Source organism: Ailuropoda melanoleuca, chromosome 19 (assembly GCF_002007445.2).
Source record: "Ailuropoda melanoleuca isolate Jingjing chromosome 19, ASM200744v2, whole genome shotgun sequence".
Lineage (NCBI taxonomy): Eukaryota > Metazoa > Chordata > Mammalia > Carnivora > Ursidae > Ailuropoda > Ailuropoda melanoleuca.
The window spans coordinates 21,914,533-21,936,487 of record NC_048236.1 but is presented as its reverse complement, the minus strand read 5'-3'; the positions used below and the strand labels follow the sequence as shown (position 1 = coordinate 21,936,487).

At 36.4% G+C, this 21,955-nt stretch overlaps 1 protein-coding gene across 5 annotated transcripts in view; it reads right to left on the bottom strand.

Moving 5' to 3' along the window:
• ADGRB3 (adhesion G protein-coupled receptor B3) overlaps nucleotides 1-21,955 on the bottom strand; it is a 697,114-nt gene that overhangs the window by 46,151 nt on the left and 629,008 nt on the right. For 4 of the 5 annotated variants that reach the window (XM_034648079.1, XM_034648080.1, XM_034648082.1 and 1 more), the window contains 6 exons: nucleotides 21,109-21,259; nucleotides 18,440-18,509; nucleotides 15,850-15,916; nucleotides 13,289-13,374; nucleotides 6,218-6,316; nucleotides 5,732-5,903 (listed from right to left, as the gene is read on the bottom strand). In XM_034648079.1, coding sequence (XP_034503970.1) covers nucleotides 5,732-5,903; nucleotides 6,218-6,316; nucleotides 13,289-13,374; nucleotides 15,850-15,916; nucleotides 18,440-18,509; nucleotides 21,109-21,259 — 645 coding nt within the window. The remainder of the gene's footprint in view (nucleotides 1-5,731; nucleotides 5,904-6,217; nucleotides 6,317-13,288; nucleotides 13,375-15,849; nucleotides 15,917-18,439; nucleotides 18,510-21,108; nucleotides 21,260-21,955) is intronic. The other variant, XM_034648081.1, reaches the window with a different exon arrangement.

Here is a 21,955-nt window from a genome sequence, read left to right as displayed (position 1 = left end):
CATTTCAGCCTCATGCCATCCACTTCAAGGCAGGAAATAAAAACTTAATTCATGACCTCTATTCCTAGATTAATTTTAAACCTCTAGTCTAGACATATTCAACTTTCTGCCACCAGTTTAACAATGTTGCAAGGTGGGATCCCAGGGAACCAGAAGGAGCGGGAAGTGGGATTTGCCTATCCTTTTGGCCAGATACTCAGAAGAATTTTAGGTAAAGCAAGCCATGGTTGGATACTACCTGGCAGACATGCCTGAGTTTGCCAATCTCTGCCATGAACTCTGTGTCTCGGTTTGTCCACTGATGTCACTTGACTTATCTGATTTCATGTTCTTGTTCAGCTCCCAGATCTCTGCCTGGGCTTGGAGAACCACAGGTACAGATTAAGACTGATGAAAACATTCATAACATAATTGTAATTATGCTCAGGTCAGGAAAGCCGAATCTGGAGGGAGAGGTAGGATTTATAAGAAATGGAATAAGGGAGGTTGGTGATTTCTGGGAATATGTATATAGGAATAGAAGCATATGATCCTTGCTTATGTCACATCCATGTTCCTATTTAAAGGCAGTCTTTGTGCTTTCCATTCTCTGTTCTGATAAAATCCAGCTTTACTGCAGTACTTTGAGCCATTCTCCGATTCCCAGGAAACAAACGCAACAAACAAAATGATCTTTAAATGTCTTTCTTCTTGAACTTTCAATTCAGCCTGACAAAGATAAGGCTCTTAGCAACCCACTCCCTTCTCCCGTGAATCTTTGTCTTTCTGCGCAAAATGAGAATCTTAGAATCAGTAGTACCCTGACCCTCCCACCCTGGACTACTCACTAACTCTATGAAATCTATTGAACTTCTTCATGACATGACATGCAGTGGCCTCTAACCATGACCACTGAAACCCCAATGAAAATGCTCTAAAAATATCACTTAATCAATGCTATGCACTCAAATGTTGTCAGTATTGTCTTTCTCTTGGGGTTACGGCTATAACCATTTTTTTTTTTTAAACACTCTAGTGTCTAGGATCATCACTTGCTTTATGCCTCCATGTACCCCAGATGGTCCCAGAGAAGACTACTCTATATTCACCATAGGTCCATTCCATGGAAACCACATGCCTAGTAATCTCTCTCCATCTTCCCTTATTCAAAACTTTCACTTCCTTAATCCTCTGACCCCGTCTTTCTGCTCAGGACCCATTGCATTCTGAAGTCTCCTATCACCCACTCCCTCATCTCCAAAGACTAACTGAAACTCCTGCCCTCCCTCATTAAGGGAGTGCACAGATACATGCTTCCGTAAGCGCTTCGGTAATAATGAGTCATACCTAATTTCCCTCTAAATAATCAGGCTTGGAGATTCATGCAACTCTCCAGCTGAACTATATTATATGCAGTATGACCTCTTTTCAAATTGCTCTCTAGTTATTTGACTGCTATTGGCTTCATTTATTTTTTTTTTTTTAATGATTTGGGGGAGAATATTTGTTTTAGATGGACTGGTAAAGATGCTTGTCTGTTTTATATATTCACAATCATGTGCTTGTAAATCATTTTGTTTATCAGTATTCTTTATGGAAATAAGGCCAAATTGGAAATTGGAAGGAAAAAAAAAAGGCAGAGGGGAATGAAAAGAAGAAAGGAGGGAAAAGAAAAGAAGGAAAGGAGGGAGGGAGGGAAGGAGGGAGAAATGGAGGAAAGAAGAAAGGAAGGAAGGAAGGAAGGAAGGAAGGGAAAGCTGTTCATGTTTATTTCAAGCACTTTGTTACAAAATTGCTTCCCAGGTTTGGAAGAAGATTCTGGGACCTCATCTGGTACAGCCCAGACCTCCCGCCTGTGCTGGGGAAAGAGAAAAGAGGAGCTTGGCCCTTCTACGGCCACTACAGAGCAACCGCAGGACCCTCAGGTACTGATACAATGAAGTCATCCATTTAAGCACTTGCCTCTTTCCTTCCATTTAGTGAAAGAATTTTATTGTAGCTTATTTTGTATCACAATCTTGTTATTTTCCCCCTATGACATTAAGCTGTAAGATTGTCTTAGAGCCAGGCACAGCCAGACACAGGAGAGATGAGAAGAATGTGCAGGCACCAAGAAAGTGGTTTCCTAGCAACAGTAACTATTTCAAAGGTTTCATAACTTGTGTAGTTTGAATTTCCATAGCAATGTGGAGAATAGTAAATAGTGGATGTCGTTATGTGCTTAATGCAAATGAATTCTAATCAAGGAATCATGAACAAATGAAGGAAGCATCTATATTTATTCTACTAGATTCTGTCTTATTAGGTATTATACATATTAGCTTCCAAGATCTATGTTTTGTTGCCAAAAGTAATGTGTGATAAATAATTTTGTATATTTTTTTTCTTCTTATTCCCTTTTTTTTTGTTTTCTCTTTTGTCAGAGGCATCTACTAAAGCAATTTAATAGAGTTGCTCTAGAAGACAAAACTGTATTTTCAAGAATACAAACTTTATGAAATTTAAATATTGAGATGTCAATCTGGAGGTCACAACAAATTGTTATGCAAATAATCAATTTGCTTTTTTTTTTTTTTAATGTGGAATATAATTGAGTTGGCAGAACCAAAGTGATCATTTCTCCCTTCCTTTCTGACTTGAAATGATTTGGTTTTAAAATTGGACCCACTAAAAGCAAAGGCACATTTAGAATAAATCAAGCCCCATACACATCACATTTAAAATGCCAGTTATATTATTTCGTTCCTTTTCTCCTTCTTTAACTGCAAGGCTATATTCCTCCCTTGTGTACACCCACCTCCTTCACAGGAAGATTGCAAAAGTAAATATAGGAAAAGGCTTTTGAATTCATATTGGAAGAATCATTAAAGACTACAAATGACCCAATTATGTTACTGCGTGTCAAAAATACACAGAAATAAAAATATGTGTATCTGTATCCAGTCTCTCTCTAAACTGAAGGAAATATTTTTTACATTGCTTATACATTGTTAATAAAGAAAAATCCATACAAATCATCTTGGGTTATCATGAAAAATACTTTAAGTGAAAAAAAGAGTAGAGGTAAAATTGTATTCCCAAAATCTCCTATGGGATTATCAGGTAGTTTGCTAGGAGTCATTACCCAGTATTTTATAGGTAGCTATCTAGACCACTTGCTTTGGTGTATTTTTATGGAACATCTGTTCACAGGAGACACTGAGGATATGGGAAGATGCTCCTATTCTCTTGGACTGTGGTTAATGTTGGCACAGTGTGATCACAGGTAATATGAGACAGACCTATTGCTGGGTGTGTTAGGCGATATGCAGTTAGAAGGTCCAAAAGAGTTTCTCTGAACCCGGCGAGGCCTTCTTATGATGTGGTTCTTGGGATTTGCAAAACCCTTTTAAACAAGGTTCTTTTGGCTTTTCAGTAAAAACTTCCTTTGAGAAATTCTGAAAGAGCCTTGCCCTATACCTGACATCTACTCTGTGTACTTACAGCAGCGTTACAGGGTATTTTTAAGGTCAATGCAAAAATAATGGATATGTGATTTTTTGTTTCAGTTTTGGAATGAGAGTGAGGACACTCTGCTATTAATTTATCAGCTCTAAAACTATTCAATGTGAACTATCACTGAAAATGCAATAATAACAGGAACAATATTCATATTTTTACTCCCTATTAAAACAGAAAACATATATTTACAGATATCTATTTTAGCAGAAGCATTTATTATATGATTTGATTCAATTACCCTTAAATCATATTTTTGACAGTTATTAGTCCAATTAGCAAGTATGGAAAAGTTCTGATGGAAAGAATTTTTTGTGCCAAATATTTTTCTTCACATAAGCAGCAAAAATTGATAATAAGCCATCAAAATATCTTTCACTTTAAAACCTGAATATTTTTAATATAGCCTAGGGCTATCTTCAAAGCTTATTTCTGAAGAAAAAGAAAGGCTTATTTAGATAAGATACTTTTCTCCTCTTTAACACCTACAGTGTTAATATCTTCTGCAAATTGCATAAATATATTATGTATCTTGCTTAAAACCCGCAACTGTTCATCCTTAATTGTCAATCAAAAATGCATCATGTGGCTATTCGCTTAGAACAATTTTGTTACATAAACACATTATAGATAATATTAATGCAGAAGACCCACAAGATAGCTATAGTTGGAGAAAAACATAGCCCTAAATTATTCAATTTAACTTTTACTTAATTTTGGCCTACAAAGAACTGAATACTTGCAAGATTTTTAATGCTAATATTCTAGGTAGAAATCTGTGATGAGGGAATTAGAAGGCTTGACAACTATAAGCTAAATCGGATTTTTAGATGATGAAATATTGCCTCCTTTGCAAGGTGAAGTCACTCTTCTTTTCATCATATAATGTTCTTAGAATACACACGTGGGCTTACTGCTGACACCTGTACCTTACGGAAGTAGATCAGAAATACTGTTCTCCCCATCTGGTAAATCAGATAAAAACCTGTGGTTGTCTTCACATATCACTGTAAAAACTGTGTGGTGTGCAGTCATATGCACATTAGTCTTTTTGCAATGTGCACATCATAATAAAATTCTCAAACAAGCTGGATAATGTGAAATGACAGTGTAGACCATTTCCTCAAAATGACTAGCAAGGCACTGTGTCATTGTGTTTTAGTCACCACCATCCCCAGAGTAAACACAAAAATGACTCATAAACCTTGTAAACACTGTGTCAGTGCTTGCAAGCACTCAGCATAATTTTTGCCCTAGCTGGAAAACAATATTTTCTTGCTAAACAACTCACATCCAACATCTATCACTGCTCAGTGGATTGGGCACAGGTTAGTGTCTAACTCATGAAGGAGGACTTGTTTTCCTCACAGCTGACCGTAAACCTCAACCATGACCTGGAGAAATGCTGTGATTATAGGTCTGTAGTTCCTGGGAACAGTTACTGCCTTTCGTGTTCCATTGTGTACTTTTTTTTTGTATTTTCTAAGTATAAACATCCATCACAAAATCATTCACCTTTAGCAACATTAATTTAGTATAGAGACACAAGAACTGTTCAGTAATCTTCAACATTTTCTATGTAAAATGAAATTAGTTAAGTATGAAGGAATGGGACATGCTGGGTGCAGAAGCATGAGCTTGGGAACGGGTTTAAGAGATATCATTGCGTTATGAGTATGAACAATGCCTCTTAAAAATATGCCACCCCACCCTCTTAACCATTAGTGTCTCTAACAGACTTCTCTCCACTTAATGACATCTCTTGACTCTACTCTCCCTGGTTCCTGGGACCCCCAGAAGCGTCTTCTCTTGCACAGTCCCATCTGTTTTGACTGTCACTTTCAGGGTCCAAGAAGTCCTCTTGAACTTTCCCTTCAAGTTTCCCCTTTAGCTTTGACTTTCCAATGGTTGTCTTTAGAGGAGATGATTTTATTTTATTTATTCATTTTTTAAAGATTGTTTATTTATTTATTTGACAGAGAGAGAGAGACAGCCAGCCAGAGGGAACACAGGCAGGGGGAGTGGGAGAGGAAGAAGCAGGCTCCCAGCGGAGGAGCCTGATGTGGGGCTCGATCCCATAATCCCGGGATCACGCCCTGAGCCGAAGGCAGACACTTAACAACTGCGCCACCCAGGCGGCCCTAGAGGAGATGATTTTAATCTGAAGATATTAAAATAAAAGATCCTATTTGTTAACAAGGAAAATATTCATCTAACCATCACCATTCTCTGCCAGAGGAATTCTCTTTCTTACCTCCCTCCGAAGAATGCAGTGAACCATGACGATCACAAAACCTTGTAGTGAATCAAACACGGCAAAAAGTATTTGAAACAATATGGAGCGTTTGTCTGTCATGGCCAGAACTGCAGACATCCACGTTAGAGCCAGAAGGGGCAACACCACGCAGGAACTCCAAAGAGATGCCCTGTTGAGAGACAGAGAGGGCAACATTACGTAGCTGCGTGTCATGCCCCAGGCGATAACCAAACCCCCGTTCAACAAAGCATTCTTGGAAGTGGCACCAAGACCGTTAACTTGGAAACCATAAAGCAGATAACGTTGCATAGTTTTATTTTTTTATAGCCAATCCCACAATAGTTATAAAGGCAGTTGCCAATTATAAATATTTAAGTATGCTCTTAGCTCCAATAATAGCAAACATTTTTTTTCCACAATAGCATTTTCTCACATGCACTGTAAAAGGTTTGTAACAAGAAGATGTAAATGATTGGGACTAACATGGCATTACTGGCGGTGGTGGCTGACAAAGCTGTTGTTGAAACTACTCCACACTTGGCACATTTGAGCGTCAAACCGCTATGAGGCTCACTCATCTGACTGCAAACAAACAGAACACCCACAAAAAGAACAAAATATTGAATTGTCACCAAAAAAAAAGTTGCTGCTGCAAGTTAGCTTTTAAATACGATTTCATGCAGAAAAGTTTATTTATCAAAGATGAATGCTCAAAGTTGTTTTAAAGATGCAGTTACACTACACATTATTTTTGTAACATTTACCTTTTAATAAGATGGGCCTTTGTTGCATGCAAAGCATATTTCCATCAACTACATCATAAATGGCCCGGTGTCTACAGTTCAAAATTGTCTGATACATTGAGTTAAACATAAGCATGTGCTTGTGTAGACATACAGTGAAAGCCCTTTATTCAGACCCCTGATTATCAAACACATCAGGACTCCTAGCTTCAAAGATTTTCATTGTCATTTGCAGAAGGCACATGATATCAGTTAAAACCTTCTGAAATGTAAACATGTATATCAGAAGTCCAGTATAAGAAGATATATATTTTAGGCCTTTAATCATTTGTGAGAGATGCAGCCTTTATCTCAACAGATTCGTATTTCGAAATTTCTCACAGCATCAATGTATTATCCACAATTTAGGATGATCTGAATATAGGGGCTGATGAAATTTGATGAAATATTAGTTCATAATAAAAGGGATGATAATTTAATGCTTTAATAAAACACATTGAACATTAAGCTCAAAATATTCTTTCTAAACATTTTTCATAGACTCCAATCCAACAGCATTTAAATGGTCTATTCTAGTCTGGAGGATTTTGCAGGTAAACTCAGATTCAAATAATTCAGATTTAACCTACTTATCATACAAGCAAAGTCATGCTGCACAGAAAAACTTTGTACACACTTTACATTTAGAAAAGAGTCCCCTGAAAATGACTGGTTTATTAGAACGTAACTCTCTCATGAAAAACCAAAAAGAAATTACTTGAATCAAAGTTCAAAACATCCTGAAATAATTTTCTGTCGTATACTTCTCTTGTCCATTCTCTTGTGGCACTAATGTCTAAAATGTATGTTTTCCCAGTAGGTTTTTTCAAAATAATATTTAGTAGACAGGTATGCAATAAAAGTGGTGGGACAGAGAAAAATCATAAGATGATCATAATTCAGAATGTCTGGTTTCTTTTGAAGAAGTGCACTCATTTGTGAATAGTGCTTGGATGAGATAATAAATCTGAAAGCTATTAAGTAAGTAGATTGATCGATCAGTAGACCCCAGGAAAAAAATCAAAGCTTTTAGAGTTAGATGTGAGGGTGGGGAAATACGATACTAAATCATTCATTTTACTGATTCAACCCGGGACCGAACTCCTAGTACATGAGACCAAACTCTTCACAATAACAAGTAAGCAATGGTCTATCCAGTTTGGATCCTGAGTGCCTCAACGGGCATGCCAGTGTGTTTGAAACTACTCCCAGAAGTGCCCGTCTACAGCAGTGTTCTCCACAGTGGCTGCACAGCAGATATATAGACCCAACCCCAAAGACTCCAATTCGGTGGGGCTTAAGCATCTGTGCATTTTTTTTTAAATTTTTATTTATTTACTTGCTTGAGAGAGAGAGAGTATGTGTGCGTGCAGGGGAGGGGCAGAGAGGGAGGGAGAGGGTGAGAGACTCTCAAGCAGACTCCACTGGAGCCCACCGCGGGGCTCAATCTTCCGATCTGAGATCATAACCTGAGCTGAAACCAAGAGTTGGATGCTTAATCGACTGAGCCACCCAGGTGCCCCGCGCATCTGTGTTTTTTAAAGCCCCCATAGATTATTCTGATGAAAAGCAGGAATGCACACAACTTCCCCAGCTATATTATTTGAGTATCTTCAATTTTGTTAAGCTCCATAAGATTAGTATTAAAAAGGCATGACTGAGCTACTGTTTCCTTTATCAGAGAAGATATGCTATTTGGTATTTGTGCTTTGAACACAAATGTGGCTATCTTTCTCAATTTAAGGACACTGTATCTAGGCTCTAAAACAAGACTGAAAAGCCAAAGATGACTAAAAATTAATTTTAGTTTAATACACAATATAAGCAAGTATTTTAGCCCTAAAAAAAACTAATTTGATCTAGGTATTGGTTTTCCTGAAAATAAACATTAAGCCAGTATTTGAAATGCTTATTTCTCTTTGAGATTGATTTGTGATTGACTAAAAGGCCTACACATACTTCTCTTAGAGCTAACTGTTGAAAACAATGCTTGGTGTTAACTGGTTGAACACTTTTAGAATTCCATTATTAGATGCATATGGAGCAGAAGAAAGATAGGTTACCCAAGGGAGATAGGATATTTTTCCCTAGTCTGTATGACCACTACAGAATTAATATAGTATGAAGAACACATAGTCTAAATACTAAACAGGGTTGCTGCAATGGGAAATAAAATTTTATTTGTTACAGGGGAAATTATATATCTATAAAATAAAACGTGCTAACAGTTAAAAAAATGGAATTTCCCATAAGTTCAAATGTTGCCATATCTACCAGGGCACCAGGTTATTCTGTCTAACTCCTGCAGGGTCTTCGAGTCTACAAACTTCCCTTCCTGATTTTCTTTTTCTTTGCTTAGGAAAAAAAAAAATTGTCTGATTGGTTCATTGTTGATACTATGTAAAATTCCCTGAAAAGAAAATACTCCCTTTTCCCTTTGGAAAAAATCTCATGATATTTGTACAACACCCTGGTAGTTTCCTTAACTTCAGGTAGACGAGATAAAGCAATTCAAAATAGTAGATAAGAAAGTTCCATTGCAAAAAAAGAGAAAAAAATGAAATATTCTGCTTGAGATATTTGTTAACAAGTAAAATATTCATATTTGAATATACACGCCATTTTATCTTTTCATTCTTTCCAATTATTTTGTATAAGATGTATTAATTGCAATCAATCCCTCTTTGGTAAGTATATTTCATGTATTAGAAAAACAATATAATTTGGGTATTATAAAACTTGTCAAGCTTTTGTATATTTCTCAAATATTCATTCACTCATTCTTTTATAAATATTTACTGAACATAAACGATTGCTTGGCAGTTTCTAATAATTATAAAAAGGAGGAAACAGGAACAAAAAAATGGGAAGAGGAACACATTGATTCTAAATAATGAACAATGTTTCAAAAAACACTTGATATCTAGATGTTTTCAACCTGAAATGGTCAATATTTATAATTGGGAACATCAATTGTTAAGTTAATTAGCTTCTTGCTCAATGTTTCTTTAGTTAATTCTGATTATTTATTGTTCACCGAAATCTTTATGACTGTCCTCACTGATTCTCTGCGAACCAAAAATAGCTGCAGATACCTTATCTTCTAAAAAAATTTCCTTCAATCACACTTCAAAATAGCAAATTTCAATCTATACATACATACTTAGGCAAAAGTTCCATTTTATATTACAGAAAAAAGTTCTTAAAACCTAGATCATTAACTTGTTGATAATTCAATTTTCCGCTTTGAACAGTAACCAGTGTTCTCCTTTTGTATCACATATTAACATTTCTATTTCTCCAACTTAGACCTTTGAACTAGAAAAACACGGACTCAATTTTGCCAGTAAAACAGATGTAGCTTCTAATAATATTTTCATCAATAGATGTTTTAAAATTAATATGCAGATTAAAGTGGATAATTTCTAAATTCATAATGTGACAATTTTGTCATTTCTCTTAAATGTATGTTATCTTTCACAAAGAGCTATATGAATCAAACTGGATATTACATATAAAATGATTAAATGAGGAAAAAAAAGACTGACTGCAAATTTAATAAATCCTTAGCATTATACTCATTCTGATGACCTCATCTCTCTCCTTTGACCTTAATGTCATGAATGGCGGAATCACAGATGCTTGACTGATAGAAGTCAGGGACATTTGAAAACAATCTATTTTCTTCATTTAATGCATCATAACAATAGCCACCATTTGTTGAATGAGTGCTTGCTATTGGCTATTCTAATGAATCCTCTGTACGCATTATATTTCATATACTCTATCATGAGGCAAAAATTATTATCCCCATTTTACAGGTGAGAAGACTGAACTTCAGAATAATGAAATAAAATAACATGCTCAAAACACACATAGTCAGTAAACTGCAGAGCTAGATATTGCGTATGGCTTTGTTAAAAATATTTTTTACCTCAAGGCTTTATCCTAACCACTAAACCTCCATCCCTCCAACTAAAAAAATATATGTGTGTGTGTCTGTGTGTGTATATATACACACACAGACACACAAGCTTATGCCACTAGTGACAGAACCAAGTTTCTATACCCCATATTCAGTATGATCAATTTATTCTTACATGATTAATCTGGACAGAAATGCTGAAGCTATTGTTCCAATTCCAACCATACATGGCAGACTAACAAGAGTAATAGTGTGAAAGCTTCAAGTTCAAATGGTACAGAAAGCTCAGTGTCTGTGCAAAGTTCAAGTTTACCTAGTTGAAGATGCTATGAAGACTCATCTGAAGTGAAAAAAAGTCTCTAAGTGGGAAGTGATGTCCCCTTTTGGAAGGAACCTCCAATGATGTTTTTATTACACCACGGCAGTTCTAAAGCTTGATATGAATGATATCAAATTTTTATATTCAAAGCATTTTACTAGTCTTTTTTTTGAATTTTATTTATTTTTTAAAATTTTTAATTAACACATAATGTATTATTGGTTTCAGGGGTACAGGTCTGTGCTTCATCAGTCTTACACAATACACAGCACTCCCCACAACACATACCCTCCCCAATGCCCACCACTCAGCCACCCCATCCTTCCATCCCCCCTCCCCTCCAGCAACCCTCAGTTTGTTTCCTGAGATTAAGAGCCCCTTATGGTTTGTCTCCCTCTCTGTTTTCATCTTGTTTCATTTTTTTCTCTCTTCCCTATGATCCTCGGCCTTGTTTCTCGAATTCCACATATCAGTGAGATCATATAATAATTGTCTTTCTTTGATTGACTTATTTCACTTAGCGTAATAACCTCTAGTTCCATCTGTGTCGTTGCAAATGGCAAGATTTCATTTTTGATAGCTGCATAGTATTCCTCTGTGTGTGTGTGTGTGTGTGTGTGTGTGTGTGTATCACATCTTCTTTACCCATTCGTCTGTCAATGGATATCTGGGCTCTCTCCATAGTTTGACTATTGTGGACATTGCTGTTATAAACATTGGGGTACAGGTGCCCCTTTGGATTACTGTATTTATATCTTTGGGGTCAATACCCAGTAGTGCAATTGCTGGGTCGTATGGTAGCTCTATTTTCAACTTTTTGAGGAACCTCCATACTGTTTTCCAGAGTGGTTGCACCAGCTTGCATTCCCACCAACAGTGTAAGAGGATTCCCCTTTCTCCACATCCTTGCCAACATCAGTCGTTCCCTGAATTGTTAATTTTAGCCATTCTGACTGGTGTGAGGTGGTATCTCATTGTGGTTTTGACTTGTATTTCCCTGATGCCATTTTATTGGTCTTTTACTAGGGGAAACAATACCCATTACCTTACCATATAAATCATTACATAGATTATAGAAACATAAAACACTTAAAATTCTCACTGGTCAGTGATCAAATATTGTGACTATTAAATAATAAGTTACTAAAGAAATAACAATTGCAGAGTAAGTTTTGAATGAAAGTACAGTTAAATAGAGAGGACTAAGCTATAAAGTTTTTAAAAGAAAAGATACAAAGGGAAATTCAAAAGCATTAATATTGCCAAATTCCTACAAATTTATATGATGAGGTGAACATGTAACCTTACAAAGCTATCAACCCACTTATGAAATGTTATTAGTCATTAAATGTGGTGCTATCATAGTGACAGTAAAATTAAAGGAGATGCTTTTCTAAATTTTTTAAGTGGTTAAAATGTAAGTGAAAATTATGAATAAGTCTTCCTAGCAAGTTGTAGTCAAAACATCATAAAGAGTGAAAATATATGACAAGAATAATGTTTCATAAGTGATTATTTCATGTGAAGAAATTTTCTGAAATATACAATCAATCAGAGAAAATGTAGTGTTTTTGCCCTAGTACTGTTTGCTTGTCTTAATTCAGTTGTGTCACACACTGACATGTTCAGTCTACCCTCCTGTTCCTTTGTGATCCAAACTAGGGGGCCTTGCTCACCTAAAAATAAGTATTTTCATATTTATTCAAAGGGGCACCTGCACCCAATGTTTAAAGCAGCATTATCAACAATAGCCAAATTATAGAAAGAGCCCAAATGTCCATGAACCGATGAATGGATAAAGAAGACACACACACACACACACACACACAGTGGAATACTACGCAGCCATAAAGAGAATGCACTTTCTCCATTTGCAATGACATGGATGGAGTTAAAGTGTATGATGCTAAGCAAACTAAGTCAGAGAAAAGACAAATACCAATTCATTCATATATGGAATTTAAGAAACAAAACAAACGGACATGGGGAAGAAAGGAAAAAAAGAGAGAAAGAGAGGCAAAGCCTAAGAGACTCTTAACTATTGAGAACAAACTGAGGGTTGCTGGAGGGGAGGTGAGGGGGGAGATGGGGTAGCCAGGTGATGGGTATTAAGGAGGGTACTTGTGATGAGCACTGGGTGTTATATGTTAAGTGATGAATCACTAAATTCTACTCCTGAAACCAATATTACATTGTGTGTTAACTAACTAGAATTTAAATAAAAACTTGAAAAAAAAATAACAAAGTTTTTTAAGCCCAGCCTTAACATTTCTTCTTTTTATCTTACAAACAGGCAATATGCACAAACAAATCCAGACTTTCTTAATGGTCATTCAAATTATTTTTAGATATTGGTCACATTACTTAAGAACAGCACACTGAAAACTTGAATGGCAGAATCTACCAGACACACTGGTTCATCAGGAACGACATTCAAGGCACAGTTAAAATGCAGTCAGTGACGATCTGGAATTGTAATGTGGGATTCACTGGTAAAGAACCTTCAAAATCCACCAATTGCAGCTTACCCGGCTCTGTGTTTGAGCTTTTTATCTAGGATCCCATCTCTGGAAACAAGTTTATTAAATACCAAAATGCCAATCACCATGTTGACCTGTCAAACAGAAACAAAGGTTGACCTTTCAATGATATTGAAGGGAATCAGGTCCCCTTTTCTCCTGAAAACCCTCTTTTATTAATTTATAACCATTTCCGAATTCTGAACTCACAATGGTAGTGATATGAAGCACCTATCAAGTATTTTATAAGTGCATAACGGAACAGAACAATTTAACAGCGGTGTGTTACTTTTAAGTTTTAAAGTACATTAAGTACATTTAATTTCCATGCTTTGCAGTTAACACTGAGGAAATCACCATTTAATTGTCTAACTTTTAAATGGTGCCCTACTATGCCAATCTGGCATTCTAAGTCACCCCTGATTAAAATCAATTGGCCAAATGAGTTTTCCCCTATGAGAGTGAAAAGATTTTCAGTCTCACAGTGTGAGACTAGGTTGAGCCCTGGCAGCCAAAGGTGTTAAGGTGTCATTGTCCCCAGCAATGAGAACAGAATGCCTACATTCCTCAGACTGTGCGGCTGTTTCTCCTACGGGTGGAGCACATTTTGATGAAGGATGCTTCTCTAGACAAAGGGAAAAGCCTATTCAACTCGCCAGAATCCTTTAAGAGATGGACACTAACACCAGTTCTTATAATGTGCTCTACTGAACACTTCCCAGCATTTTCTAAGACTCTCTTATTCTCACTTAAAAGGTCTTTTGCATAAAACATCTGAAATGAAATCACACATATTTTTCTTTCTCAAGTAAAATTGTAAAAAGCTGTAGAGATAGCTGTGGTCTATTTGTAGCAGCTTATTATGATGAGTGCCCACAGTTCTCTAACCTACCAGCACTTCCTGATAAAGGAATCCAGTCCAACGCAGAAACCAAGAACATCAAGGAAAAATATTTTCTTCCTTTTGCCTTCCTGACCCTTACCCTCCATGATCAACAGACTCCCGGTGCATCCCCCAATGCAAACGGTGAAGCCTTTACATTGAAACCAGCAGTTCACAAAAATCTGTTTTAAATTAAACAGGATGGCTAGTGTAAAAAAAAAAAAAAAAAGAAAAGAAAAATTCCATTTCCCCAGCACACTGGCCAGATGAAATATAGAGCTGAAATCTGTTTAACTTCTGGTATAAGGAAGATCCAAAGCAGCTGTTAGGTAGGGACTTAGGAGTTGTCACTCTTCAGAGCTTCCCTGGCAAGATACCACTGGATCAAAAGAAAGACTTACTCATCTTCACATTCCTCATTATACGAACTAAGAGAAAAAAGTGTATTCCGTGGATTCTATTAATCTACAAATTAATCATGAGGGAATCCATCACTACTCCAAAGACCATACTTTGGTTTTTCAATTACACACATCCTCTTTGTTTCTCCATTTTAGGGTTATATGTATATTAACTTAGTAGCTCAGGGAAATAATTCCATTGATTAAATAAGAATTCAATGCAGCAGACAAAAATGTGTCTAATAGTTTCAATTTCCCTACGCTCTTCTCTAACACTCATGCCTAGATTTTTTCTTGTGAATCATGCACAGTTTCTGCTCCCTGTCATAGTTTAGAGGAGGGAGAGCAAACTTTAAAGAAAGAAAAAGTCATATAGAGTTATTAAGAAAGATATGGCTAGCTTCTAGTTCAATGAATTGTTCAAGAAACCAAAGGGTGATTTTCCAATTAGAACTCTAATTGCACAGCAGTGTGGATCTTTGTATTTAATTCAGACCATTTTTCCCCCTTGCATTTTCATTTAAGGATTTATTAGGCAAGAAAGATTTGCAATGAATAATATCAGAGTGAGGGAAAGACAGGCAAATTGGTAGAAAAATTTCAGGTTCCCATGATTCCAAAAAGAAACACCTTAAATCCTTATGCATAAAATATGGCAGGGGCTCTCAACTGGGGGTGATTTTTGTCCACAGGGAATATTGGGAAATGTCTAGAGACATTTTTTATTTTTACCAACTTGATGTACCTACTGGTATCTAGTAGGGAGAGCCCAAGGATGCTGCTGAACTTCCGAAAATATAGAGGACAGCCCCACGACCAAGAAATCGCTTGTCCAAAGCGTCGGTGGCACGGACGCTGAGAAACTCTGACATCTGGACATGTATTTTCGTGTTGATATTTGATAGCAGGACGTGCTTATCAAGATTAAGGGATCGTAACAACGGTGCAGATCATACGAATAGTGTGAGGTGATATGATAATAAACTCGGTACATTAATGAGGAATTTCTTGAAACTTACTTGACCTTCTTCACAAATGTGAAATTACTGTAAGAGAAATCCCACACTCCCACGTTTAATAGTCTTCGGTCTTCAAAATAAGAATATTTTAGAGTAATAAAGGACTAAATAGCAGTTGGTATTCAAATTTAAGTAATAACTGATAATTAAGTAACAAGACATTGAACTTTAAAACTTCTACACAACAAATACAAAACCGTCACTCTAATTGAAGCGAAGTAGGCCGTCTTGGCTAAGAAAACAAAAGAAGCTGATGGTGATGTTTACCAGGACAACAGCGGCTGCAGGTCCAACAAATGCGTAGAGCAGTCCTCCTTCAAGAGAGAGCCAGCAGCTAAAATAACATCAGATAAAAACTAACAAAAATTAGTGATAAGTGTTAAACCACTCAAGGATGGCACAAATTACTTGAATTATGTACTTAATGTTCGAATTCTGGCACATTTCAAAGGCTTGTAATTAAACAAAAATGCATGAGGAGATGTGGAAAAAAGCTAAAATTAGAGCATTTCATGTGTGAGAAATACTATATACCTTTCACAGAAAAGAAACTTTTATTATAAGGCCTTACTCTCAGGCAGCTAAAACATTTTAGACAAATTACTCTTGCAGTGAGATTTTTATATTGACTTTCAGTACAAAGGTGACTATTACATAAGTTTTGTAAAATGTTGCTTTATATCCATTATGAAAATTTTCAAATACTCTTTTAAGCAAGAAGAGCATGCTTTTAGAGTCTTGCATATGTAATTTATGGGTTCTTCCTTGAGGCCACTGAGATATTGGGAGAAATTGGTTTAAAAGCCATCATTGCAGGGAATGGATAATCTATATTTTGTATTTATTTTCCTTCTGATTTTACTTTTGCCCCGGCCTACTAAGCAAATTCACTAAAGATAAGCTTTTGAATAAAAATAAGTGCAGCTGTGTTTATTTCAATTACTCAATTCACCACGAGATTCAGGTTTACATTCTATTAGACATGGTAGAGACATGGTAACCCATTTGAGGAAGAATGTTTGTCTTCTCACAGCAGAGGGCTTGAAGCAGACATGGGGCTTGACCCTGGAGGCTTTGCAAGGGGACCCATCTGCGTGTGCATGGTCCAGGAGATTCAATATAAGGAAAAAGCTGGGAAATGTTTTCTCTGCTGATTCAATGAGTCATGCCCACTATTCATGCACCTGTTTTTGGCATTTGACCCTGTCAATATTACTTCTAGGTCCACAGAATCAACATGCTGCCTCCAAAATTAACAACAATTAATAATAACTGTTCTCTATCTGTCCTAAGAATAAACTTTTCTATATTGGTTGTGGGGGTAGTTACCTGACTTAGGCATTTGTTAAACCTCAGAGAACTATACACTGAACAGGGTGAATGTTAGTCTGCATAAATCATACCTTAATTAAAAATGTTAATCTAGTAATTATACACACACACACACACACACACTTACCCACACATACATGCCAATACATGTATCAATGTATTCATAACACAAATGTGCCTGTATGTATGTGTGTACTCAAAGTCTTCATTTACTTATTTCTCTTCTCCACAGGAGTGGACAGATAAAATTCTACTTCCCCACTTTGGGGTTGATAATTTAATATGTACTTTTTAACTAAAATACCTGGAGAAAAAGCCTTTAGTCTGATGCCACACTGTAGTCAGTGTCTCTTAGACTGCCACTACATTTCTACCACATTTCTGTGCAAGGTGAGCTTCAAACTGATACGTTACTCATTATGTTGTATTCCGTCTTAATCACAAACTCCTTGAAAGTTGTACCATATCACCCATAATCCTGTCTTTTTCTACGTGCCCAATACAGTGCCTTTCAAATACTGGGTTTATACCAGAAGAGTCACACTGTTGTAAGAAGCAATGGCTTGAAGGTAACAGTGCTGTAGCAAGCGCTACTCTACGACATAGACCATCAGGGAGTTTTTCCTGCTTGTGCGTTTACAATTCAGATTGCAGAAGAAAAACAAGTGTTCTAATGACACGAGTTCTTTCAATTCTTTGGAAATTTCTTTTGGATGGGCAGGTGACATGATGTCTCTTGGCACAATGGTCATTTGGATGATCCCACCAGAAGGTCTAATTAGCAGTAATTCCTATCTCAAACCTGAAGACGAACAGAAAATCTCACTTAAAAATTCATGCTTCTAATAAGATGTGCATATCTTTCTCTATTTCTCAACTGCCTCCTCAGCTTGAAAGGGCAGATGAAGTAAAATATGAAAGTGTGTTGTTTTACATTTTAAATGTTAAACATAAACCTTACTTATAAATTCTCTCACAGAATTTATCAGTATTACAGCTGTGATTAGGATGGGCTGATACCATAACCCTCTTTCTTCCCTCTAATTTCTCCCATAGTCTAGGCATTTTCTGCCATGTATTCTACTGATTCCCCTGATGTGTAAGTTTTAGTATTACCTTAACATAGCAACAATCTTGGACTAACATAACACAACTTGGTTGATACCAACATATATTCTCATCAGTGAAATCAGAAGCTCAGATCAGAAGCATATATTAAAAGGTAAACGCCAAGGTTGATCCCGTTCTAAAACACACAAAGTAAACATTGGGACCTGTTGAAACGCACTGGTCTTATGAAGCAACGGGAAACTGAAACAAGGATTCTGCAGAGGGCTTCGGCATTTACTTCCTAACGCCTGTGCATTTAAGCTACTTTACATCATTCCACACTGATGCGATTTCTACCATCGTTAATGACTCAGTGACAAAATGCAAGCCATCAGCAGTGCCAACCAAGACTAATGAAGCAGAGATGATGATTTACTTAATTATAAGCATGATTTATCACTGTGGATGGACTTACTAGTGATCAGTGCCATATCCTTTCGTCCTTGTGAAGCCTACTGATGTGGCCACTACTAATGCTGGTAAACCTGCAAGAAAAGCATTGTCACACTTCACATTCAGCCGTAACCACTGCGCACTCTGGCTCAAGAAAAGCTCGGACAGACTCAAAATGCTTACACTGGAGCAACTATCTTTGCATTAAGTCTTTCATAAAGTATGTTTCCCTTATAAAATTTCTTTCAAGTACAAAAATATGAACGCGACAGCTGGTCTTTTAACTCAGTGTACTTCTCTCATGTTGCTAGGTTACCACCACGTTTGACATGGGCTTAAAGGAAACTAATAACAGAGATTTAGTATATCTTTTAAGTTATTTTTTCCCTAGGGGTTTACACTGTTATAAAGGAAATTTATAGTTATAAAATCAGAAAGGCAAAAAATGGATATTGTGCTGTGATGGAATATCACAGAAGAGTGGGACATTCAGTTTGCCCCATATTGATCCACATCAAGTCGTACTTATATAAGAGAAAAAAATAAATCATATCACATAATTCTTTCCTTATGATTTACTTAGAATAACAGGAATGTAGGATCAAGGTTAAGGGCCCTAAGGAATTAATTTTGGGGCCTCCTGATTATCTTCCTTTTAACAATCCTGAACAAAGTTCAGAAAATATATGACAGTTTCTCTTCATGGACGTCTAGGTAGGTATCTCTCCACACATTGCTTAGTCCCTCTTGGAATTCAATTGCCTGCATACCTGCACCAATACTGACCTAACATCTTTTAGTTTATATTTATATGAATCACACTACCCTTACTCAAGTTCAGTGGAATGTCCCTGTGTTTTGGTGAACAGAGCTCAGTCTAATCTATCCTGTTTCTTTTTTTTTAATTTTGATCATGACTTCTTTTCAGGAAGTTGATTTTTGCCTTTTCAGGTAGAAAAACCCATCATCTAATCACCTTCTTGAGTCCCTTTCACCCATCTTCTTTCCTCCCCTCCTTCCTGCTATTCTCTTCTGTGAGTCTTTTCAGGTGACATCGTAGCCCTTCATGAGGTTTAATGACAAAAACTGTGAGGATCATCTCAGAGGGACACATCAAATTTTTAAAAAGATATGTCTCCCCCCATCCTGTATACACACATGAATATAGAGAGATAGATAGATAGATAGATAGATAGATAGATAGATAGATATAGTTGACTTTTTGATTGATTAGACAGAGTTCATTAGAAAAATTCTCTCCCGGGCATAGTTAAAGCATTAATAATCTTCATTCCGTACAATTTAGATTTTTTCTAAATTTATTATGTTGTACTTTGCTATAATGAAATTCATACACCACTAATCTGCCAACTCAGACTTCCTGATAGTCTAGCACCATCAGCTTAGCTTTTTTGCTACCCAGAGTAGTTTAAAATTATCTGTAAACTTGGAGAGCAGCTGTGAGTCCTCTCCTCAAGATCTTTGGTAACGACGTTATTAAATAAGCTAGTTACCAATCCTGAAAATTACCATTCTTTATACTTAGGGGAAGTCATTTACCTGGACTCTATATTTCTTGGATCTATGGCACTAATTCATGACAAAAGTGTTCCCTGATTCAATACCAGTCTATCTTTATAAGGTCTTTGACATGAAATCCAGACAAAAGTTTTATGAAAGTGTAAACAGAATACATTCTCCAATTTCTTCTTAATGGCTTTCCCATTTGCCTGTGCCAAGAGCCCTATGTTAATCACACATCTTGCTGAAAACTGATGGATAATCTTAAGTGATCTGGATCCTACCTTTTCCAGTATGAATTATTCTGTTATTGTAATGAATCCACTTACTTGTAATTTTTCAGACGCCATAAAACATCCTATTCTCTAGTCTTCTGGTACGTTAGGTACTTGTTGTATATTTGGCCCAAAATTCCCCATTTTTTTAAATTCAAGTCTTTTGAAACTCAAAGGCAAACATGACAAAATCCTGAGGTTTTCTGAAACTATTTTCTTAAATTAAACTAATTATTTCTAATTAAATTAAGCTAATTAATTCTAATTAAACATTAGAATTGGCCTTATGAAAAACACAGATCTTTAAGACGTCCATTTTGTAAGGCAATTTGAGAGAAAATTTTCCTAATAAAGATAAGCAAATAATTAATTAATTCTCGGCCTGTCAACAATTCTGTTTCTCCTTTGAGGATCCCTCTGACTAGCTGTGAGGTTTCATTCATTCACTACATGACTTTCTTCCTGTGACATGAATAGCTGTAGTCCTTAATTGCTTTGAACTCTCTTGGAACGGACTTCTCAAAGTTTTCTTATGGGAAGTACATGACTGGTGAACATGACGAGTACCTGCTCTGAGCCCTGAACATTTTAGAACATTTTGCGTTTTCAGGACATATTAGCAGAGAACACTTTGCTTTTCTGCCTGTAGCTATCCCAGGATTCCTCTTACACCATTGCTTAACTGACTGGTTATGTGGTCATCCAGTATTTACTTCTTTTTAAAGCTCCAAATGTCCAGAGAATGTTAAAAAATGACCAGCTCCATATATTTCCACTTCTGTATATCAATTTGGACACAAAGAAAAGTAGCCTGGGGATAATCACACTTTATTGCTTCATTATGTGTTCAAAGTCATCTTAATAAGAGCATGAAAGGGTATATAAAAATGCTTACCCCATCCAAGGCACAAAAAACGTTTCCTTATAAGCCGTGTCCTAATTTTTCCAGTTACGGCCATATATGACTGCCACGCCTCAGTCAAAACCCAACAGAATGAAGCCAGGAAGAAAAAGTGCAAAAATGCTGTGGTGGTTGTGCAGATGCTCTGTGGAAACAAAGAAGACTCACACTGAATACGGTGGGGGGGAGGGGATCAGGTGTCCTCCAGGGGATTGTTAATCTTCAACACATTGCTTTTATTTCAAATATCTACCTCTCCTGTGTGACAGAGTAATTATTTACAGAAATTAGAAACCCTGCAGTCTTCACGCTGTATACAATATCTATGATAGAAAAAAAAATAAGTCCTAATTCCATCTGCACGTCCAATTTTTTATGAGGAGAAGCCTGAATGTAAATTAAATCCCAAGGGAGATTACAGTTACTACTTACTACTTTACTTGAATTTTTTTCCCTGAAATGTAATTATGGGAATGGTCCTACCTTTGGTTATTTAAGTTACTGACATCTTGCATAATTCTTTTGGCTACATTCTTTATCCTTCCATTTTACCTGATAATTCTTTGTTGTTTTATCTGTATTGATGTGAAGATTACATCCCAACAGCTATCCAAAAGGAAAAATTGCTTTTGTACCAGTGTGATATTCCTGGTGTAAGACCAAAGTATAAAATGAGATTTGGCTAGTAGCCTAGTACAAAAATAACATATGTATTTTAAAGTCCTTAGTACATTGTTCAGTATTATTATATTACAATGTGTTTCCTAATCAAATCATTCTGAAAAGTTAATTGAGTCACTGGCAGTACACAGCCATGATTTCACAGGTATTTTACTTTAGG